Consider the following 25,726-nt stretch of genomic DNA (forward strand, 5'->3'; position numbering starts at 1 on the left):
GAGTACCAACTCACAGAAACCCCATGGAATGATCTCTCTCCCGGTACAGTCTTTCTAGAGTCAGTATGAGGTGTGAGACTAATCAGACAGGGGCCTTAGCAAATGTATTTTAAAAATAATCATCCTAGAAAGATGGTAGCAGTTCTTTTATGGCACAGAATAACGTGCTATTACTTATCAGTTGCTTAACAGAGAACTGAATTGATATAAATATTATTTTAGTTTGCTTTTCACTGACTATTAATGCTCTGATAGTTCAAGAAAGAGCAGTGAAGGTTTCTATTTTCCTTAAGAGGTGCAAGGGGCCTCTGATAGCATGGTAGAACATTCTCATCTTACAGATAAAAGATTGAGCATAGATGGAATGGCTGCCTCATAGTTACAGATTTGTAGTGCTCCTAACATTCCGCCATGCAGCATTACCTTAAAAAATTAATATGAACGTATAAATATAGATTTTAATTTTCTTCCCTCCTGTCTTCCACTCACTCTTTTTGTAGGCCATCTTCAGTGTCTTCACATCCACAAAGCAGTCTTATACTCCAAGCAAAACACTTCTATCCTCTCAAACAAATCTTACTTCAGGCTAATCTACTCATTAGGATTCACCCAAACGTGAAAAAGATGAACATAACTTGTATTGTCTTCTGCCATGAATTTCACCATTGCCAAAAGCTTTTCCTGGATAACCACACTGGGCTCCATTTCTTTCACGGTTTTGTTGGAGTACAATGGTTTGAGAGCTACCAATTTCCATTCTAATGTCATATGAGAGTTTTCAGTCCTAATACAGAATATTCTTTGAATTGTAGGCTATTCAAGGCAAATCTTATTAACCTAAATTAAGTAGAGTTTATATATTTATTATTAATTTTCCTTTTTTCATTTACTTCTCCATATAGCTTTACAGCCCATGGAGACGACTTTTAAAACCAACACCCCTAATTTCTTCCTCTACTTCAAGAAATATATGAACTAAAAATATAAAAACGTACTTAGGGTAGATGGATAGCTCAGCCTACTTGAATTATCCTGAGAGGAGCTATTATTTACCTCAGCTACAGGGTATGAACCGAGAAGGCGGACAACTTTGTTGTTCCACTCGAGTGAGGGAGGTTGTTTTGCTTCTTTTGTTTTTTAATCCCCCTGAGATCAATTTTCATAGTGTGGCTTTGTTACTACTCAAAGACACACAAAAAACAATTCCAATGCTTTGGGACTTTTGGGAATCTTGGATTATCTGTGCCTCTCCTCTCTTTCTTTAACATGGAGAATGGAGAATAGACTGTATGGCAAAGCCAAAACAGTCTCTAGAAAGAAGCATTATCTCGGTTTCCTTACCTGTAAATAGCTAATGTGACATCCTTAGGGCCAATTACTTTTAATGATTTAATTATATTTATGGTTTTAAACTACCTTCCACCCAAACCACATGCTCATAAAATAACAATTAAAAATATTTAATATTAAACACAGTGGGAGTCCTTCCCTCTGGTTTTTTTGTTGTTGTTGTTGTTGTTTTTTTTACATAGTCTACTGTTATTTGAAGATACTTTTACCAGGTTGAAACTTGTGATCATGTAGATGTAGAAGCCTGCTGAGATTTCACACGTGAATTGAGATCAACTGTTGAAAAAAAGTCTTCATGGGGAAGGTTGATTTTTTTTTTTTTTTTTTGTACTTGGCTCTGAACAATTCACATTTTACAATACCATGTGAGCAGGAATAGGTTTTACCTGGATTCCTTGGAATCCGCTTTCTGCGGTCTCGGAATGCTGCACCTGACTGTAGGGCTTCTAGAAGATTATCCATCACACCAGTCTCATCACCCTCTGGAGAAAAGGAGAAATTGGAATTAATCTTGGAGCAATTAAAGTTAAACTACAGGAAAATAAAGAGAAAAACTCCTGTCAGATTTACATAATACCCCTAAATTAAAGACATATATCTGTTTTAACATAATGGATCCTGTCAGTTGCTGGCACTACAGACTACTTTGCTTATTACACACCATTAAGCAAAATTCATGCCAATCCCACTGTTCTTTCAACTTAAAGACCTTGTCTTTTGTATTATTGATGACACGCTCAGTATGCAAATAAACAGTAGCTGATCAGCTACTGCTGTCTTCCTGTTAAGATTCTTATAAGATATTCCTAAGCAAGAAACTACTGACCCAGCTTAATGCAATCAATGCGCAGGGCGTGATTTGATGAAGCAGAGTTACACAAGGTTAAATACTGATTGTATTAATACCTTCAGCATTCAACCTTCATCTGTGATGATCTCAAAAGACACTATTTGCAAAACACATTTGCATTCACTTCCTGTCTAATCCATATTCCTTACCCATTTCCAAATGCTGACACTGTAGAAGGAAAAGGTGACCACATCATCTGAAAGGCCACATTTTACATTTGAGAGACATTAGCCAGAGTCTCATCATCCCTTTTAGAAAGCTGTTGTGTTTCTAAACTTTTCCTATGAGAAAGAACTGTTAAGAATCTATGAGCGGAGTACTCAAAAGATGTTAATGGAAATTCCTAATGGAAATGTATTTAAAACATTTCAGTCTACTCTTATCTTTGACAACTCTGACCATCAAAAACACTTTTAAGATTTGTTAGAGCATTTGTCTCAAGGTGTCAATTGCCAGAAACTCTCTACTACAATGTGGATAATCCACAGGGAGCTGAGGCCCCTCTTCCTAACTGGCCTAGCTGATGAAAAGGAGCCTAACTAGATGGTGGTTAATCTGCGTGGTAGTTAAGTGTGTGGGTCTGCGGTAGAGGACATTTGTAGGCAGGAGGGTTAAGAGAAGAAAAAGGGAGCAGTGAGGGAGAAGAAATTGTTTCTGATGCTATTCGAAAGTTAAATTTAAATCCTACTTTGTTTAAAGGATTGACTGAGGGGTATCAGATCACAGCAAAAAGATTCACTTATGGGGTAAGAACAAGCTAAAATCTTTTTTGATTACGTTCTTCATTTGACTTGAGATTTCTTCAATGTTACAATCATTTATTCTTTTAAAATGAATTCTCTAGGACAGGATATTGAATGAAAAAATAAAGGGAAACACAGAGGTTCTCAGGTCTAATATTTGGTGAAAACAGGAAAAATAAAAGGAAAGTAGAACCCCAGTGACTAAAGAGGGAAAAGGGACTGTGCACTTTTAGGAATATTAAGGCTGCAGACACATCTGAACCATTACCTGCTCTTTACAATAGAAAGAAAAGAAGAACTAAAACTAGTTTGGCATGGCTGTAATGTATCTGGGAAAATTAAATTTTATGCAGTAGGCACTTTACATTTGTTATATCTTTTAATCCTCCCAACGACACACTGAAATAGGTATTATCTCTGTTTTTCAGTTGGGAATACTGAAATTGAAAGAGTTGAAGCATCTTGCTCCAGGGGCCCAGGTATGAACCCAGATCAATCTGACACCAAGACTAACCCTCTTTGCATGACAGCTAGCAGAAGATGAAATAGACTAGGCATATGGTGGCCAGATGATGAAAGATCATAACTCTGTGATATGGGTTTGGGCATTAACCTATAAGCCAGCACTGTCGAAATATGAGCTACATAAATAATTTTAAATTTTCTAGTAGCCGTATTAAAAGAAAAAAAACAAGAGAAATTAATTATAATATATTAAGTAAATATTTAACTCAATATATACAAAATATTATATATTTTTACATTCTTTTTATCATACTAAGTCTCAGAAATCTAACATGTTTTTATTTCAGCACATTTCACTTCAGATTAGCTACATTTCAAGTGCTCAATAGCTTTTTGTGGCTCATGGCTACTGTATTGGGCAGTGTGGCTATAAGCAATAGAAAGTGACTTGATCAGATTTACATTTTAGAAGGACTTGTCAGACAGCGCTATGGAGGATGACTCAGAAGATGGCATGACAGAAGGGAGGAAGATGTTTAGGAGTGTAATGTAATTGTCTAAGGAAGAGATAAAGGGCTGAACTAAAGGGATAGCAGAGTGAAAGGAGAAGATAGATATTTTAAAGGTATTAATACAGTCAATAGGACCTGGCTGGAAGGGTGAGATCAAGGGAGAAGGAAGGATTCTAGATGACCAGGGACTAACAGGTTTGAGAAAATGTTATGATTGTTTTGAGATTTTTTTTTTCAAGGAATATGTAAGTAGAGATATCCAGTAAGAAGTTGGAAATATGAGTCTGGAACCCAGGAGTGGAGTCTAGGCTAGAGCTAAAGATTTGAGTGCTGTGGGAATATGGATAAGTTTACCATGAGATAGTGGATGAGAAGAGGAGGGGGCATAGGATGCAATTCCTGAGGACCCCAATTTTTAATAGGCAGTCAGGAGAAGCAGAACTGCAAAGAAGACATGTAAGGAATTTTTAGAGATAAGAAAGTACAACCAGAAGAGAACTACAGTACAACTGAATTTCATGTATCCTTACAAAAATAGTCATTATAAAGACTGTATAGAAAGATGAATATATGTATAGAAGTGACAAGACTAGAATACAAAACAGCATGTATTTATGATTTTACATAAATAATATGCAAAGATGAAAAAAGTTTTATAACATAATGACATTATAGATGCCATTTCATTAAAATTCTTTAATGCTACTATATCGTGTATAGACTAAAAAGATGGAAAAAAACAAATATAAAGTAGAGAGGAAGTAAAAATAAATCCCTTTGTTTAATTTAGTAGTTGCCATCTGACAATACTTATCAAAATATTTTGTTAGATCACTGTTTCTCAACTTTTTTTTTTTCATTATTATTTCCCCTCTCCTCCCAAGGATCCTTTATAGACATCTTTTTCCTAATCCCCCCACTGTTAAAATTTAATACCACAGACATACTGTGTGCCTGTTTCTGTAATGTGGCCCTTTGGAGAGCCACAAACCACTGTAATATCTAAGATTTTTCTCTGCCCATCTCTCCAAGAACCAGTATTCATCCCCTTGGGAGTGATAATGCCCCTGCTAAGAAGGCATATGCTAGATGGTTCTGCTACAAAAAAAAAAGGCCAGGTCTTTGTAAACATCACTGATGTATTAAAGGAAAGAAATGTAAGTTTCAATCCACCATTACTTTTTCATTTGCTTCATGATAACTTTCAAAGGAGCTGACAGATTTTCATGTTATCTCTAAACCCAAGGAATGAAGGTTTTATGAATATATCATAGAATTGATTTATATTTCAGTTAGTCTTCCTAAAACAAAATGGAAGCCAATGTGATCATTTGAAAGAAATTATCCTTCATTTTAAACAAATTTCAGTGAAATTTGGTATGTGATTAAATTGTCTAAGGTTGATAGCTCACTTAGAATTTCCAAGTTCATAGAATCATTATGAATTCTTACTTAGATGTGATTAGTAGTAAGTAGCTATTTTTACTTTTATTTTTTGGTCTACGAGGTGAAACTCAGGAAAAAATCTTTTAAGTGTTTTTTTGAAAAGGAAAATAGCTTTATTGAATTACATCGAAAAATGTGTTTTCTTACAACTTACAATACCTAATTTTACTGAGTGAAAGAATATCAAGGGGAAATTTGGTAATGCTTTTTAGCCAATAAAATGGTAATATATGGGTATGTCTGAGAAGTAACAATTCAGAGGCACCTTTCTAATCTTTCATCCTGAAATCAGATAACAGACAGTATTAAGGAGCTAGGCAGGCTGCTTGCAGTCCTATGGGCTCTGTGTGAGCCACTTATCTTTGGGTAAAATGAAAGGCATGGGGGTTGTACCTTCTATTTCATGTTTCCAACAGTGTTGGTCATTCAGTGGATGCTGAATGCCTGCTGATCTCAATTTTCAGCATCAACAGTCACCTGTGTTGTGTTGACTTAATTTCCCCAGAGGAGTTTGAACATGCCACAGATTAAAATTAGCACTAGATAAATTAATTATCTCTGCTATACCTTTGTGCAAGACTATTCCCCGATGGCTAGCACAAACTTATTTAGAGGCAATCCTCTATGGGTTTCTCACATTTCTGCACATTCTGTGAGCACAGACATTGATGGCCTTTATTCTGGACTATCTCTTCAAGGATGTTTTTATAGTGAAAAGCCTTGAAAGACATAGTGTCTTCCCCCAGAGCAGAGGGCAAGTTTGCTTTGAAAACAAATTATATCTCCCTCTAGGGCACAGGTCAGGTAGATTTGCTTTCAGTCTATTATAAAAGATTTGGGTTTCCTAAGCCTGGGTTCCTCAGCAGTGACACAAACCCACTGTGTGCATAGCATCCACCTGGGCCCACATGGGCGTCACCCTATGGGAGCTGGAGGGCAAGGGAAAGCAATGCAAACATGAAGCTCACACTGCTTTCTCTAATGTGAATAACAGAGTTCTTTGGCTCTGACCCAGGAGCCTTGTGTCTTCTGCCAGCATCTCTGAAACTGTGGCAGGCTGACTTTTTAGCATGCAAGTAGGGTAAAATCTCTGAGCCTTCATAGTTTTTCAAAATGCTCTGAGCTATCCTTTCCTTTTATCAAACATTATTAATTAGAATATTCCTTATTCCTCTAGGAACCTAGTGCCTTGGACTTCCCCATTAACTGAGGCCCAACTCCAGTTCATTATTCCTCAAAAACGACTAAACTAAAGCTAATACTATAAAAATCATCTCCTAAGATCCTAACAACCTGGGCATAATGGCTTTAACTCACTATAATAGCCTCCTTGAATTCTCAATTGTATAATTAAGGCTTTCTGGAAAAGTTGAGCTGCTCAAAGTTGAAGAAGTCGCCATCAACCAATCAGTGTAAGTGACCCAAAAGAAGCAACAGACTTCTTACAGAGGGTAAGACCCTACCACTATGTAGATTAAATAATATTTAAAAATAAAACTATGAAGGCCAAATACCGTATGATTCCCTTCATTAAGTAGTAGATAATAACAACAATAAACAAACACATAGGGACAGAGATTGGATTGGTGGTTACAAGAGGGGAAGGGGGGAGGGTGGAGGGTGAAAGGGATAATTCGGTACATGTGTGTGGTGATCGGTTGTACTTAGTATTTTGGTGGTGAACATGATGTAGTCCATGCAGAAATAGAAGTACAATGATGTACACCTGAAATTTTTGCAATGTTATAAACCAATGTTACTGCAATAAAAAAAAAAAAAAAGAAAAAAAAAAAAATAAATAAAACTATGCTCTCTGCGGGCTCGGAGAGTTGAAGATTTATGGAAGAATTGGGGCTTACATTAAGCCTCTGAAAAGATTACATTAAAAAGGTTGAATAATGACTGTTTTAAAGACACTAAAATCTCAATTTAACTCCTAGTGCACACATACATGCTAACTTGCTTGCTCTCTCTCTCTCCGTGTATGTGTATAAATTTACAAGTATTGTAATGCACAGATCTGATGAGTTTTGACAAGTGTCTACACCCATGTAACCACCACCACAATCAAGATATTGAACATTTCCATCACCCCCAGAAAGTTCCCTCTTGCCTCCACTACTCAGAGGCAACCTCTACTCTGATTTCTATCACCATATATTAGTTTTGCCTCTTCATATATAATTTTAAGGGGGAAATGTGTCAAGATTGTTTGAATCAGTGTAGCTACCTGAAACCAAATATGCGTGGTATGTATGATAAACCACAAAGACAGCAACAGAGTTGAAAGGTACAGGAGTTACAGTTGGATAGGTATAATCAGAGCAAAGTTCTAAAGGGCCTTGGATATCAGAGTAAGAAGTTTGCACGTGCTTCAAGGGACTCTAAAAAGCCATTGGTAGGTCTTTGGCAAGATAGTGACGTGATAAAGGTGACATTTAAGATAGTAGTATGCAAGATGGACCAGAGTGGGAGAGGAATCAATTATACAAAGAATACAATTTAATTCGCAGTGACAAATATTATTCTGCATATAACCCTGGGCGAAGTAGAATGGTCAATTTTGGCATTACTGGTGAAAGACTAAATAGAAAAGTAAAATTGGTTTTGTGAGCAAGGTCATGAGCAGTAGTAAATGGAAGTTGACAGCAAAGGAAGGCAGTGATAAGTGGGGTGTAAGAAAAATCAGTGTTAGATTCGATGTTTTTCGCACTATTATGGTCCAGATTAAGACCGTGCTGCAAGATGTATGGATTTGTAGATGACACAAAATTAGAAGACTGCTCACTTATCAAAGAAGAGGGAAACAAAATCCCTTCTCTGGGAATCTAAAAAAAAATGAAGGTGCAGGGCTGACAAATAGCTCTTATAATTCAACATGGAACAACAAGAGGTAATAGACTAAGTAAAAGGCAAACACAATATGGTGAAAATAACACATTATGCTGCAGGACCTCAATATATATCGGTAAGAGTAACAGTAATACCATAAATGAGTCAGAAATTAAAAAAGTCAAACCATTTGGCAAAGCATTATATCAACAGACATGATAAAAACCTGAGCAACTTGTATTGCAGTCCACAAACATCTAGAAAGCCTCTACCTGATGGGAGGTTTTTGTTAGTTTGCAGTTTAATTGGAAATGACTGAAGAATGAAGATAATGGTGACTTGGAAAACAGACAGATGGTAACTAAGATAATAGTCTATGAAGTTATTTATGGCCATGAAAAGTGTTTAAGAAAATCAAGATATTATTCCAAAGAGACTAAAAGAGGGCATAAATAGAATGTATAAAGTTCTAAGGGAAATAATGAAGGCAGATGCTCCTGTTCAAAAGAAGAAAACTTTCAAGAGGGAAAAGAGGACACAGGAGCTTAGAAGAAATTACCAGAAACCACAGGATGAGCTAGGGGCAGTGTAGTAATTACATTATGCAGCAGTTGAAAATTTTTAAAATAAAACAGAAAAACATTATGCTCCCAGGTTGAGGCCTTGCACAGTGGTATGCACCAAAAAGCAAAATTAATCTCAGAGCAATTAAAGTGAAAACTATAGGGGAAAATGTTGGTTAGAGAGTTCATTCATTCTGTTATCTCATCTCTTTGCCAGAACAGGTAATTACCAGTTTCCTACAGTGAAGTAAATCATCAGATCCCTGATAAACTTCATAGTGAATACTACTCTTCCTTAATCATTTTAATTTAAGGTTAATGTTTTAGGTACATTTTGTCATGGAATACAAACTGCACGAGGAATCACAAGATAAATGGATACTCCACTCCAAAGTGATGAAGGGTGAAGGATGAGGTGATTTCTCCCCAAATATCTACATGGCAGGTGCTACCTAAAAGTTTGTCAGCGGGACTGAGTTGGTGAATTAACTTTCCGTGATGTATCTGCAACTTAAAGAGGAGCTTGTTAACACAAATGAATGGATTTCTAATGGTAGAGTTTCAGCAAAGGAACATTTTTGGCCAAAGGCACCTTTTTGGCAGCTTGATTATGGTAAAACAGCTTGATAGTAAATAGTAATTAAAAAATAATGTTTATGCGTATTCATTTTTTTTTCCAGTTACCTATACGCTAGGAGATTGGGAAAAGAAAATCACGCATTCTATAAATAAACAAACACCCAATAAACCTGAAAGTTAATGCTTACCAAAAAACCACTGTTGATGCCTCTGGTAAAATATCACACATTCACTATTTTAAATAATTAATATTTCAAAGAGACCTTTGAAATACTCTGTATGTCTTATCAGAATCAATCATTTACTAAGGGCATGGAACACCTGTGAAGGGAAAACTAAGCAAAAAGAAACTTGGAGAAAGAATAAATTTAACTCGGTTCAAAAACCATCCACCAAAGTAAATGTAAGTTACTTTCTGAAAAGATAAAACAAAGATGTTTTTGGAGGTAGGAATATTACAATATCTACCATTTATTGAGAGCTTACTGTATGTCAGGCCCTGTTCTAAGGGATTTACATTGAATCCCCACACCAATCTATCTTCCATGTAAAGAAACTGAGGCATACTTAGGCGAAGTAACTCGCTGAAGGTCACATAGTTGGGAGGTGACACAACCAGCATTAGAACCCAGGGAGCATGTCTCCAGAGCAGGGGTTGGCAAACTAGAGCCCTGGTGGTCAAATCCAGCCTACCACCTGTTTTTGTATGGCCCACGTGCTAAGAATGGTTTTCACATTTTAAATGGTTTTAAAAAAACAAAAGAAAAATAATATTTTGTGGTACATGATAATTTCACAAAATTTAAATTTCAGTCCGTAAGTTTTACTGGAAGATAGCCATGCTCGTTTATTATGTATTGTCTATGACTGCTTTCACGCAACAGCAGAGTTGAGTAATTGTGACAGAGACCTTTTGGCCTATGAGGCCTAAAATACTTACTGTCTGGCTCTTTAAAGAAAAAGTTTACTGACCCTTGCTCTAAAGTACACACTCTCAGTATCAACATCACGCAAGGTACAGACACTTGTGGAGCTCACAATCTGCTTCTGAGGTGCTGAAGGACCTTGGCAACCACCGTATCAGTAAAACAAGGGCTCACCACAGTGGAAGGTGCAAAAGAACATGAGCAGTCAGTGTAAGTCTACTTGAAATTGAGATGCTTCCATTTAGAGGGCCAAAGTCAAGAATGAGACAGGATAATGAAGCAACAATTACACAAGCACTTCTATCTGGATTTACATTTACATTTAAGAGTCCTTGAAGTCCAGTTCCAAAAGAACAGTTACAAAAAGAGAAGAGTTTTTTCAAAGGCCAGTGGGAGACCTGCTTTCCAAGTTTTGATTTCCTGTCTAAGAACCAGGGTCTGACTGACATAGAGTAAATTCAGCTCCTTTACAGAAGACCTAGCTCCTTACCTATGGACTTCAACTGGACTGTCATATCAGAATATAATACCGTAAAATAAGCCTAACTGTCAGCATAAGAAATACAAACACAGCCTAGTGGTGGAGAAGAGAGGGGAAGGGATAGTTTCAGCTTCCAGAGCATCATCATGAGGTCAACTGTATACTTGTGTCTTCCTCAGTGTCTAGTACAGGCACAAGGTAAGTATGGGGTGGAAGTGGCTTTTCAAGAATGGCCCTCATGAGAATATAGTCAGGCAATTTTAACAAATGTCACAAACCACAGCAATAATGGCAGCCCACCACCAAGTATAAAAATGTTGTAAATGAGGGAACTGGTACTCTTAATTGCTGATGCTCAGAGTACAGGAAACGAGTGGACAGTTCATCAGTTGCTAACCCAACTTCCGAATTATAGTGTTCTTCCTTTGCTTACCAGATTCTATAGTGGGTCAACTCTCCAGCCAAGTTCCTGCACAACTGCAGAAAGGCAAGAAAAACTTCACTCCAATTTTAGCACAGAAACTTAACTGTTACTTGTCTATTTTTAAAGTGCTGGGGCTGGCCCCATGGCATAGTGGTTAAATTCAGTGTGGTCCACTTCGGCGGCCCAGGTTCGCTTCCCAGGTGCAGACCTACACCACTCATCAGCAGCAATGCTGTGGTGGCAACCCACATACAAAAGAGAGGAAGACTGGCACTGATGTTAGCTCAGGGCAAATGAGTTTTTTTGCTGCGGAAAATTTTCCGCAGCAAAAAAAAACTTAAAAAAAAATAAAACAAAGTGCAAGGAGTCGTGTGTGTGTGTGTGTGTGTATCTGACACCTTATTTTTTGAATGCTCAGAAACTGTACATGGCTGCAAACTTATATGTCCTTATTACAGCTACCCCTTTCAAATTGAGGAGCATATCTTTTTTTAACATATTATATGCTTTTGCTTTTTTAAAAAAGTAAAAACAGTTTGAAAATAGGCTTGTATAAACAACTAGTTTATTGAGCAGTCTCAACTCAGTAAAGGTATAAACATAAAATTATTTTTCATTTTCTTTACCATCGCTCACAGACATGCAATGTCAAATCTCCCTTTCATGTCCCTTAATGACATCTTGAGAAGATTCCATAATTTTCTGGTTTTAGTTTAAATATTAATCTTATATTTGCTTCAAGGTGTTTCCTTCCCTGGTTGCTGGTCAGTCTTTTGAATGCAGGTACCTGAAGGGAGAACAAGTCGCATAATCTGATCCCCCTCTCGCTCCCCCTCCCCCTCCTCTCTCATGGAGCTGTTGGACCTCTAGTGGGTTGGGGCAAGAAGGAAAAGGAAAAGAGGGAATGTCTGTTACTTAACCGGCTACTGTTACAACACTCTTGATAAACATGTTAGATGCCCTGCAAGAAACAAAGGTGGGGGTTTAGTGTAAGGATGTATGCAGAAGTAAGGAGGAACAGGAAACAGGCTTCAGCAGCTGCATGGTCAGGCCTCAAGAAGAATTGAAACACCATTCAAGATACAACCACAACTCTAACCCTCCAGCTACAACAGCCCTAGTAATCCACTGATGTTATTACTTTAGTACCTTGATGGCCATTCTCAGCTACCCATGTATTCTACCCCTGTGCACCTACTCATGGTATTTGTTTTCCCTTTCTCTCCTGCCATTTGCAAACTGATTGTCCCTCTTTGTGTCTTTGAGTCCAAACTCTCCAAGAAAAAGAATCAAACTGATTCCCCAGTATAGAACAGACTTTGGGAGGAGTGTTCATGACAAACTATCTCTTACAAAATAGACCAGCCTATAGATGGCTGCCCTTAGGTTAAGAATCAATCTCTGGCCCAACTGGAAAGTGGGGGAGGATCATATGGTACAAAGCATGGTCAGCAACGCTTAAGAGGCTGCCTATTGCCACTTGCTCCAGAAAAGGAGCTGAAAGTATGTACTTCTGATATGCATTATAACTCAACAGTGTAATTTACATTGATGTTTCAAAATGAAAGAGGGAAAGATTTACCTTTAAGCCTTGATCTAAATCCCTCAATAATTCCTTAAGAGAAGTTCAATAATCTGCTCCAGGAGAGAGCCAGTCTGACTCTGAGCATGGCTGGATTCTTTCTCCATTAACTAGAATGGATTTGTCCTCCTATCACTCTCACTGCTGTCTCCTGATGGAATGGAAACAAGTTGCTGAAAGATAATTATTTAGAAAGCAGACCAGTGTGTCACTGGCCAGTCTGTGGCCTTTCTTTCTTGGACTCTGGGAAGTGATCTCAGTTTCAAGGCTTCTAGTTCCCTTCTGTGATGGAGATGCCTTAATTCACATCCCTGCTATTAACTCTCATTCCCATTTCAGGCCCAAATCATCAGCTACCCCCAAATAATGTTATTTACAAAATTTCTCATCATCTCAGACTCAACATGTCTAAGACTGATTTAATCATCCACAGATATCCCCACCCAACGACTTCTCATCCCAATTTTCTCATTTCTGATTATCCCCCAGGCTTGGAACCCTTGAATGGTCTCTGGTATTTTTTCTTCATCTCCAAATTCAAACAGTGACTAAGCTGTACCGTTTCTTCACAGGTAATCTCTCACGGAATCAGTATCCCCCCCCAAGTCTATCACTCATACTTTAACCTAGATTACAGCTACATGAATCAACTTGTTGAATTCTCTGTTTCTAGTCTCTCCCATTACTAAATTATAATTTTAATCACATTATCCCCCTTTCCAAGATTCAATGCTCATCAGATCCAACCCAAACACCAATGGTCTCATTAACTGTCTCCAGATTTTTCTTTAGCTCCTTCAAGCACACCAGCCAGGCTACTTCTTTATCATTTTGTACACATCCTGAGTGTTCACACCTATATGTCTTCCCTCATGTGCCTAATATTAGAAATAAAAAAATTGGGGCTGGCCCGGCGGCATAGTGGTTAACTTCACGCGCTCAACTTCAGCAGCCCAGGGTTCGCAGGTTCGGAATCCAGGTGCAGACCTATCACTACTCATCAAGCCATGCTGTGGCGGTGTGCCACATACAAAATAGAGGAAGATTGGCACAGATGTTAGCTCAGGGACAGTCTTCCTCAAGTAAAAAGAGGAAGATTGGCAGTGGATGTTAGCTCAGGGCCAATCTTCCTCACCAAAAACAAAAAAATAAAAAATATAAAAAATTAATGTACACTAAAAAACAACAACAACAACAGAGCCAGCGCTGATGGCCTAGTGGTTAAAGTTCAGCACTCTCACCACTTCGGTGGCCCGGGTTCATTTCCTGGTCACGGAACCACACCACCCGTCTGTCAGTTGCCATGCTGTGGTGGTGGCTCACATAGAAGAACTAGAAGGACTTACAACTAGGATAAACAACCATGTACTCAGGCTTTGAGGAGGAAAACAAAAAGAGGAAGATTGGCAACAGATGTTAGCTCAGCGTGACTCTTTCCCTGCAAAAAAAACCCAACAACAACAAAAGACAGATACTTTATACTTTCAAGTTTAAATGGATATAGCTTTTGGAAAGATTATTATATGAATATACTTTATCTCACCAGATCTATTCAAGGGGTCAAATTTCTAGAGCGAGTGCTTTGAAAACATGAATGACCTCAATTCAGGTAATTTAGACAATTTATACAACTACATATTAACAATATTCTGCTCTATTAAATAATTAAAAGTTAGATCGACTTTAATTATATGCTTTACTAAATAAAAGGGAGTTGGTGTCCAATAGAAAAAACTTAATTTCAAAATAAATAAATAAATAACTCCCTAAGGCAGATACTCATAGTAAATTTAACATACTGCTACTACCATTTAATTGAATCTAACCTTTAAATTAAAAAAGAAGACATATTAAAAGTAATATGGTAATTGTATATTAGGTGGTATTGCCTTTTGGTATTTCAAACAATCAAGGCAACAGTGATTAACCTCTTCATTACTTTATAATGTTCATCTGGGAAAAAACAGCTCTTCCGAGTTCAAATTTTCTAAAATTGAAACCCACAGAGCTACTAAGAACACAGGGCAATAAAGCATAGGGTGCTTCATTAGAGGAAGTCTATAATTACAGATTACTGAGTAAATAATATGGATGCCATTGAATTACATGGGAGTCGATTAGTTAGTAGAAAATGGTATAGAATTAAGCACCAATACCTCAGAGATATAATTATGTCAATTTCTGAACATTATGTAGCTCTTTTAAAATAAAGTCATGGGTGATAATTATGCTTAAATAACCTGCTAAAAGCTGGCGAAACCAGAGAAAATACTGGCATTTAAAGATTGTCATTCCTCGGAGCTTAATTTCATAAGTGCTTTATTTTAAGTTGACATATCTACTTGACCTCTGCATTTCTTTGATTTTTCTTTTTAAATGAAATAACTTCCACGGTTTATATCATATACTATTTTATGAAGTAACTATGTTGCTGGTGCGCTATCTAGCTACCATTGCGTAACTACTGTTTGTAAATATTGTTATGTTTTATTGAAATGGATGGATCTGTGGTCAGAGACAGACTTACAAGTAGGCACTTAATTTCTTGCTTGGGATAAAGTAGAAAAGACTTACAATTTCAAATTTGTTTCAACCATGTCTCTTCTTGGGACTGTGGGCTCCAGAGAGGAAAGTAGGGAGGACTTAGACACAGCTAATCAGCACTGCTTCAATCATACTCTCAGCACAGTCCTTATTTAGTTTTTAATTTACTCCTTCAAGCTATCAACACATAACCACTGGGCACTTACTCGGTGGATAGCACTGTGCCAAACAGACAACTATAAGGCATCCTCTTAAGATTATATTGCCATAAATAGGTAAATTGTGTATTTCTTCCTCTATGTAGTCTAATTTGGAAATGAAGAGAATTTTTGGCTAAGAGCCTTGCCAGTCAACCAGGTAAAAATGAAATGTTCTGTGAAAATCTCTACTTGTTTGATATGTAACATATCTGTAGAACAGAGAGAAAAACACTAGATTTTTGGCTCTTAGAACAATAATTTAATACAAGTCCACTTTTTATATTATACTTTGGGCATGGCTCAAGTGTTTGCAGAAGCCAAGGATCCACCATTTAGAAAAGGAAGTTATTTTTGTGTTGTTCATATACTGATAAATTACCTCAGATAAATACGTTATAAAAGGAGGAACTGCTGATTGCATTAAATAAAGGATATTAAAGACTATGTTTATTTTGCTTGTCCAATGACCAGTACTAATTTTTAATATTCTTAATTATTTTCCCTCTTTTAGATAAGTAAAAAAAAATATTCAAAAACAAATATTTGTTACTCTCCAAAAATGGAGTTAAAAAGTGGTATCTGCCCAAAGGGTGGAGAGTGAGGCAGTTACTAAACACTCCTTGGCAAAGATTTAGGACCAGGCAATATTTCGTTCTTTTTATGATTTGCTCACCTAAACTCATCAGTGAAAATTCTGCATACTATCTGATTTCATTCTACTGTTTATTCCCTATTTATAGCCTATATCAACAGGGGAAAATTGCAGCGCACAAAGAAATGATAAAGACAATTTTTCACTCAGCACTTTTGTGGCAGCTGGTGATTTTTAGTATAAGGGAAATTTATTCTCTTCCTTTAGAAGGAGCTCACAACGTATGGAATCCTGCATCTTCAACAGGACTATGATTTTCTATTTCAGGAAAGGAAGAAAAAAATGTACCATGATTTCTTTAAGGCAATTACCTACCTTGTGAGGCTTTAAAAATGTCATTATATTTGTTTTAGTAACTAAGCACTCACATTAGCACTATTTTCAACAAAGAAAGAAAAGTATACTTAGAGAATGTATTCATTGCTGAAACCTTCTTGATATCCAGTCTAGAGGAAGCTATTTTAAGGTACACCCTGAATTGGGGAATAAGTCATAAAGAGGTCACTTCCACCTCGGAGTCAAACCTGGAGGGGTCAACATGTGCTGGATGGATTAATCATCCTCATTTAAGAGGTGATTTGGAAATAGGTGTCTCAGGAAACCTTGTCAACATCCAGCTCTATCCAAGATATGACAGTGTCTCTTAATCTCATTAGAATGACCGGGGCATATTCATTTGGAACAATAATAAAGAATATGATAAATTAACCAACCCCACTGCATTTTCTCTGAAGAAATACTATGCAAACAGAAGAACTGTTTCCACAGGAGACCAGGCTACTGATTAGGTGACTTCATTAGGGCCTGTTTCCCAGGGCAGCCCTGCATGAACAGGGAGCAGCTTTTCCTGTTTGAAATCTCTCTTTTAATGCCAAAAATCTGCTGGAAAATTCTCTTGACTATCAAACTTAGCCAGTAAATGATAACTAAGAAAGAGTTTGAGTTTCATACACAACAAAAAGTGGTTAAGTAATAGTAGGATATTACCTTTTTGTTTTGGGAATTATATATTTTTTATTAGATTGAACCATGTGAGGTTGCCGTTTTTATAGGCCAACAAATGGTCAAATAGCAACAACTTCATATGGTTCAAACTAATATTTGAAAGCATTTGAACTATTACCAAGCCTTTGAAAAAATATTTCAAAACAGAAGAGGGGTAGACAAAAGTGGAAGATTGCACAATGCAAAAGGCCATGACAGTGAAAATATGAATTTAAAAATATTTTCTAAAACGCCTAACTTGAAAAGCACAGTCTTTCTAATAGCCCCTACATTCCATAACTCCAACCTCCATGTTGTAACTCTATATGAGTCATCAATACAACATCAAGACAAGCCAGTCTCGGCACGCCATCTGCACGTCTTTTGGCTATTATCTTCACAATGGAGATATTGCCAATTTTTCACTGAGGTCAATAATCTGCCCTTCTTTCCCTAAAGCTTAGGGGTGGTTTTGCAAGATCTCCCAGAACTCTGTCCCTTGCCCCCATTCCAGCATCAGGATGCAAGGCAGCTTATCTTGTCATTTTAATGAAACATCTTTGAGGAATGATTTCACTGGGGAGAGATTTAGAAATCAAAGCTTAAGTAGGGCTTGTGAAAGTAAGTTATGCAGTACTGAGCAAAACAAAATCTCTAGAACTCATTTTTTACCCTCAGCAAGCATTAATGAATGTCAAGCCTTTATAGATTAGTTAATATACTTAGAGACAGAGAATACATGCTTGTTTTTCCAAAACTTTGATACAGCCAGTACTTCACTGAGAAGTGAATAAATAAATCCACTCATTATAGTATTTTTCAGATGAAAATTCAGCAATATTTGAAAAAAAGTCAAATTTATTTTTTCCTATTGTAAGTACATGAAATAATGACAATTGCTTCAATATCACCCAGAACATCAATATATCTGCCACATTTGCACTTTCTTATTAATTGTGATTTTATTTTTGTGTATTAGAATTTATCAGCTACGAAAACAAAACAATCAGTTCAGTTCAACCAAACATCTAATTACATTTTTCATGCTTTTTGTCATTTTAGTGAATTTCTTATAAGAGAACGCCAGCATGACTTTTATTAATGTCAGAGAATGCACTTTTTCCTTTTGATAAAAGAAGAAAAGACCTTTCACATTCAAAATTCAATTTTTTCTCCTAACATTTCCAATACGACACAAACATACAGTAAATAAAATTATTCTAATAAATATTAGAGCCAGTGGACCAGTGAAGGAGATTCTGAGCATGCTGTGAATATATTGAACACTAAAGAGCATCTGAAATATAAAAATCATTGAACTTTTAAGAATACTGAATAATGATTCAATAGTTTTTCATTAAAAAAGAGAAACATATGTAATAATAATGATTAACCAAGATATGTCTACATATCAAAAAAGGCTGACAAATGGACAAATGTGATGACAAAGTTTTCAAGAGTTTTACATAGGTGGAATATACTAGTTAGAAAAGTCTGCTTTCTATTTTCTCAACAAGAATATAATTAAGGTTAGGTTTAGAAATGAAACACTTTGCCTGAAGTAAAGGAATAAGACACATCAAATAATTTCAATAAAAAGAAAAGGATGATGATTGCATTCAAGAATAATGGAACTTGTGAGGAATACAAGTACGGTTGGTGTTTCCCTGGACATTCCTCACTACATAAGAATTATTGGTGCTGTTACACTTTCCTTCTCCTGGGACATTTAGAAACATGCTGTCTAACCATTTGTCTTACAGAGTTATACACGGGCATACCTTGAGGCAGGGAACTGGCCTGGATAATCTAGAGAGCATCCTAATGTTTTATGAAAACCAAATCACAGAAAACAAATTCAAAGGATTGATATTACTCTAAGTGAACTCAGCATCAAGTGCAAACAGACCCAAAGATAATGCTGCAGAATGAAATACTATCAGCACTATTACATTACTTACAGAGACTGTCGTGTAAACTATCTGTAGATACGATACCTTAAGCCACAGGGGATGGAAAAGGAAAAACAGGAATCTCTTCAGCAAAATATGTGAGAAATTTGAAGCTCTCTGCTCAGAGTATGTAAAGTATGCATCAGAGAAAAATGCTCAAACCTACTTTAAGAGAGATGAGAACTATTTCTTAATATATCAGAAGAGAGTCAAAGAAGATTGCTTCTTGACAGAAGTTCTCATGGGAAAAGCTCCCTTTTTTATTTGCTACACAGATCATGCTGGAATTGATAGGATAAGATAGACATTTTGAAATAAATAAGAAAGGTCACTTGCAAGAAGAGATTTTTTTTTTAGAAATGGATTCTTGTTAAAAGATTCTCACTTTGGGGCCGGCCCAGTGGTGTAGTGGTTAAGTGTGCGTGCTCCGCTTCGGCGGCCTGGGGTTCGCGGGTTTGGATGCCAGGCATGCATCGACGCACCACTTGTCAAGCCATGCTGTGGCGGCGTCCCATATAAAGTAGAGGAAGATGGGCACGGATGCTAGCCCAGGGCCAATCTTCCTCGGCAAAAAGAGGAGGATTGGCATTGATGTTAGCTCAGGGCTGATCTTTCTCACACACACACAAAAAAAACAAAAAACATTCTCACTTTTATTTAAGTTAAAATGTTCATTTTTTCCATGAACAAAGGAGTGCAGAGTTTGCTTCTTTCATTAAATATATCACTTAGGCAAAACACAGGGGCTTCTGGGGCATGTGACCCAGGCAATCACAGAGGGCTCCATGCTCAAAAGGGCCCCATACTTGGTTTAATGCTCTGTTGCTACCGTCTTGAAATTCTTAATCATTTTTGAATAAGAAGCCCACATTTTTACGTTGCAGTGAGCTCCACAAATTATGTAGCCAATTGCTGGTAAAATAAAACCCATCTGTAACATAATAAACTATCTTGATTGTCCATTTTTCACAAATCTCTTATTAATATTTGAAAAAGATTACAAGGTCTTCAAAATGATGTAGTACTTACTACTCCTGACAACTTCTTAATGCTATTTTCTTTAACATTCATAAAATCATATCAAAGAAGAATTTCCCAGTGGTTAAGTCACTTCCTTTAGAGGCTACGCTAACTTTTTCAATCCACTCAATCGTGATTTAGTAAGAAAATAGTCTCAATGCTCCAATTATCATTGAAAAGAAATGTTTGGCTGTTGAAAACAAAATTGAAAGCAGAAAAGATGAAAATAGTAGCTTTGGATTGCTTTTCCTCTAAGTTCATATCCATGAGGGTATTTGGGGCAAAGATGTCAAACTAAAACAAATGGAAACACACGTTTATTTGCTATGTGAAGAATATATAAGAACATCCATCAAGAGGAAACAAAAGGCCTTAAAGTATGTATAAATAAACATAATTATAGAACAAATATACTAATACTTAACTAATAACTACTACAAGGCAAACTTGCTCTTCAATAGACATGTTCCTAAACAGTTATGTAATTCATTATCTACCTCCTCCCCACGACTAAGGAATTATACTTTTACATACCAGGGAAATTGCTACTTAAAAAATTCTTCAGTGATTCATTTTACAAACTAAATACATACATACATATACATACGTACATACAGTCATGTGCCGTGTAAGAATGTTTCAGTCAATAATGAACTGCATATATGATGGTGGTCCCATGCGATTAGTACCACATGGCCTAGATGTGTAGTAGGCTATACCATCTAGGTTTGTGTAAGTATATGCTATGATGTTCACACAACTACAAAATTGCCTAACGAAGCATTTCTCAGAATGTATCCCCGTTGTTAAGCGATGCATGACTGTATACCCAGAATACAAATGATTATTCCTTAGTAAATCAGTTGCTTGAGTTCATTTTGGTATGTTGCAGTTTGAAACACCTGGCAATACCCATCCATCAAAGCCATATTGGACAACACAAAGACTCTGCTGAGTTCCCTGTAAACTTCCAATGCCAAGGCTATCCTCCCACCTTGTCACTGAAAACTACTTGATTCTGATTGATCCTGTCACTGGCAGTAGGTTCAAAAGTTATAGAAATGCAAAGCTTGGAGGATAAGCCTCTCATTTTCACATGTACAATAATCTGTCATGACTAAATTTAAACAATTAAAAACAATTTTAAGCATTAGCAACGTGGAGTAGTACAGGAGAAAGAGCAGTGGGCTAAGGCAGGCTCTACTCCCACTCTCCTATTTAGCACTAAACTAGCTATATGACCTTGAGCAAGTGCTGTTTGTGTCTCAGGTGTCACACCTGTAAAATAAGATGAGTCTAGTCATTGTGTTACCCTGGCCCCTGGCCCCATAAGACATTAACCACAACCCTGCTCAGAACAAGCCTAACATGTTCTCTTTGTCCGAGTCCCACTGGAGTGAGGTGAAATTGGTAACAATTGGACTCTACGGTTCTTAAACTTTAGAGTGCATCAGAATCACCTAGACAGATTGTCAAAACACAGATGGCTGTCCCTCTACCTCCATCCAACTTCTTATTCAGTAGGTCTAGGGTGAAGCCAGAAAATTTGCATTTCTAACAAATCTCAGATTATGCTGAAGCTGCTGGTCCAGGGACCACACTTTGAGAACCACTGCTGTAGGAGAACGCCAAGAATCTGAACCCACCCACCATGGTAGGGTTCCTGAGGCACCTGTCAAAGTGTCACAAGGTATCAACGGAGAACAGCAGTGTTCTTTCAAATGAAGAAACTCAAGCTGAACGATGGCAGTACATTAGCCTGCCAATTAGCAATAGGAATGGAGTGAGGGGAGAGGTTGTAGGTGAGCCAGGAGGATATCAGGAAGTTGTGACCTGAACCTGAGACTAATAAGACCATGCAAAGTACTAAATCAGAAAATAAAACCAGGTAGAGCACAAAGCTGGATGAAACGTTTTGTTGTAATGGAATGTTACATTGTTTTAAACTAAGGGATGGGATAGAACCGCTTACAGCAATGAGTCAGGACACAGAAGGAACACCTTTGGTGAGATGGGACTACAGGAATGAAAGCTCCTGCGAGGTTAATAAGAAGGCCAAAGGTCCCATGCGTTGGGTATGGGGTGGGACAAAGCTTGGGTCTCTCTTGGCCCAGAATGTTCCCACAGAGGCTTTGCCCAAATATTTTCCATCTTCACCCAAAGGAAATTCTAAAATATGTATTTTAGGCAAAAAGAGTACTTCCAGATGAATGATCTGAAAAGCAAAAGGAATGAGCAATATGTGGGCAAGTGTAAATGAATACTAACTGCTTGAAAATAATTATGATACTGTCTTGTTCTAAGGTGGGTAATGCAAGACCCTGACATCAATCCTGTATGCCTTTCTAACTAGCTTTAAATACTTCAATGGAAGATTAAAAAATGAGTTATGACAGTCAGTTCTATCATTACATAGACACATACAAATAGACATTTATTTGTGGGGGGGGGGTCTATGTAATAATATGTATCGTATGTCTGTACGTACATAAGTATGCATACACACGCACATTATATACACAGAGCCTTTTCTATACTTAAAAGGCAACTTTGTTAATGAGCTTATCCAGTAAAACCATATCCATATTCACTTTTTTTTGTTTGTTTTTGGTGAGGAAGATTGGCCCTGGGCTAACATCTGTGCCCATCTTCCTCGACTTAATATGTGGGACGCCTGCCACAGCATGGCTTGATAAGCAGTGGGTAGGTCCACGCCCAGGATCCGAACCCATGAAACCCGGGCCACCAAAGCAGAACGGGTGAAGTTAACCACTACACCACCGGGCTGGCCCCTCCATATTCACTTTTGAACATATTGAAGCAAAGTTTTATTGAACTCACACATAGTTCCACACCTACCAAAGCACAGAAAACACCTATGAATATATAATGTCTACATAGTCAAGAATTAAAGTCAAAGTTTGATATATTCTTTCTTATCACTCTTCCTAGATAAACACTCCTTTAATATCAGTGAAAATAAAAACACACTGATCAAAGCATCTGTATCCCTGAGATGCTCCTAGAAAATTAGTAGTTATTAGCTATTGCTGAATGGCACATTCTGGCGTGACAAAAACATATACAGTAGGAGACGTCTATTATAACCCGTGGGGTATTACATTTCCAAGAAGATTTTGAATCAACCAAATGTTTTTTAGAAATAGAGTGAAAGCAAAAAGGGGCCCTCCTATAGTGCCTAATATAATTGTAAAAACACAATGTAGAGGAAAATGTAAGAAAGCAGAAAGAGACTGCTTAATTCCTTTCCAACAGAAATGGAATTGCTGAGGCAGTTCTCACCGCCTTATTTATATATTGGATTGCTCGCAAATCATGATGTCACCCACCAGGAAGCAATGCATCAGGAAGAGTGCGACAGGGCAACAATCCCGATGAAGGGGAGAGAGGTGCAGGGGAATGATAAAAAGGCATCAACAACTCAAAAAATCCAAACAGTTTTATGGATAAATATCATCTAAAAGCATTACATGGGAATAAGAAACTAGTTTCAGAAACTGCCTACAAGCAAAAAAAAAAAAAAAGATGCTTATGACAAAGGACTTATATTTTGTAAACTGAAACTTGGTATTTCTTGAATACCAGAGATTTAGAGACGGCCAACTTCCACAGAAAGGTTTCTTTTCCTTACCATATTTGTGAGACAAGCAACTAGCTTATCCTCCCCCGCCCAACAAACAAAACAAAACAAAACAAAACCCTGGCATCAGGCCCCATTTTCTATTTAAATAATACATTTTTTTCTTTAAGACATACGGCTGTCAGAGTAAATGTTGTGATGGTGCCTCAAAAATACAGACTTGCAATTTTGTAATGTTATGCAATCTGCAAACAGTCCTTAGCGACTTTGCCTTTAAAGAGCCACATCCTTGAGAAGAACTACTGAAGTCTAGGGCACACAACATCTTTTCCTAAGGTTATAATTATCTATGATTTTTAAAGGAAGAACCCAGGGGCCGGCCCGGTGGTGAAAGCGGTTAAGTGCGCGCGCTCCGCTGCGGCAGCCTGGGGTTCGCTGGTTCAGATCCCGGGTGCACCGACCCATCGCTGTGAAGCCATGCTGTGGTGGCATCCCATATAAAGTAGAGGAAGATGGGCACGGATGTTAGCTCAGGGCCAGTCTTCCTCAGCAAAAAAGAGGAGGATTGGCATTGGCTGTTAGCTCAGGGTTGGTCCTCCTCACAAAAAAAAAAAGAAGAACCCATATATTTCCTTATAAAGATGTTTCATTTGTTCCTCTGGAGTCTAAAAATGAGAGAGGGGGCGAGGAAGGATAAGCTGGGTACAGCACTGCCAACTCCACATCACCACTTCCTTTTCCCAACGTGAGGAGACAAGTACCTTTTGGGGGTTTCATTTACTGTCATGGTTAATCAAGTGAAAAGGGATAGTTTTCAACATATGTGAGCCACAGGAGCGTACACTAGACTACTTAAAAGTCCAGGCTGTATGTACTGTGGGGGATGGATCATGGTCACACTTAAAGCTCAAAGCAGTCATAGTTCATCTCTACAACTCCATCTCTATTTCCCCTCAAAATATGATCAGATAGCTATTAAAACAAAGCAGCATTGTCTCTGTGAGCAAAGAAAAAGAGATGCAAAGAACAGTCTAACAAGACCTAACAACATAATGGATTCCAGTTATGCCAGATAGAGCTCTGACTCAGAACCAGTTGCCTCAAACTAGTAAAGCATCTTTTTAAAACATTGGGGAGGACACAGGGGAGGCAGTTTCATATATCATCCTGAAGTTCAGTAGAATGAGGTCAGTTAAGCACTCTGTCCTGAGACATACACCTTTCATTTTCAATTGTTTTCAAATAAAAAGAGAGAAATCTCCTTTTCAAGTTGGATTGTTTAAATGCACCTACAGCTACTCCTGGCTAGCAAAGGCAAGGCAGGCTCTCCCTATTGATGCATTTCAAAAATGGTTCAATTGGCAAAAGGAAGCAAGTGCAAAGAGTTTTTGACAAAAGAGGACTAGAGGGAACACATTTTCCTTTCACAGAAATACTGTGCTAGAAAATCAGAGGAGGTAGCAACTCAAACCAGGAATGCATAGATATTGGTGAGATAAACAAGGAATTTGGAAAACTTCTTCAGCTTCAAACATCCAACTGCATAAAATTTTTAGCTCAAAAATTGGGATGGGAGTTATGTTATAAAAACGAGAGATTAAAAATCCAAATAAAACCATGTATTATGGCTTTCAGATTACAACACAGCGTAACCCAGCATACTCTGAGAATGTGGTTCTTCTACCACAGAACCATACAGGTCTGCAAAGAACCCCTGCGTCCCCGTCCCACCTTCAGCAGGGCTGAGCCTGTGGCTCCCCAGACGTATCACATCCAGCCTGTTTAGCGATGCTCCAAGTAATTCCTAGGCAGCCCTGTCCAGGGCTCAGCAAAGAGAAAAGGCTAAATCAAATTCAAGAGCTCTAAAATATCTCCTCTGATAAAGAGAGAATTGTCTTTTTTACACAATGTACATTTAAAGTAGATTCTGATACTGGTTCAAACAAATAAAAGTATTATGCCATCCATAGTTAATTGCACATTTAAAAGGATAATTATTTTTTTGCTTCCCAAATGAATC

General features: G+C 37.5%; 1 protein-coding gene across 2 annotated transcripts in view; it reads right to left on the reverse strand.

Annotated features, from left to right (window-relative positions):
- The window catches only part of DIAPH2 (diaphanous related formin 2), an 825,716-nt gene that overhangs the window by 145,631 nt on the left and 654,359 nt on the right, over positions 1-25,726 (reverse strand). For both annotated transcript variants that reach the window (XM_087427460.1, XM_014795691.2), the window contains one exon: positions 1,737-1,832. In XM_087427460.1, the coding sequence (XP_087283586.1) occupies positions 1,737-1,832 (96 nt within the window). The remainder of the gene's footprint in view (positions 1-1,736; positions 1,833-25,726) is intronic.

This window comes from Ceratotherium simum, chromosome X (genome assembly GCF_057802395.1).
Source record: "Ceratotherium simum simum isolate JZ-2026a chromosome X, ASM5780239v1, whole genome shotgun sequence".
Lineage (NCBI taxonomy): Eukaryota > Metazoa > Chordata > Mammalia > Perissodactyla > Rhinocerotidae > Ceratotherium > Ceratotherium simum.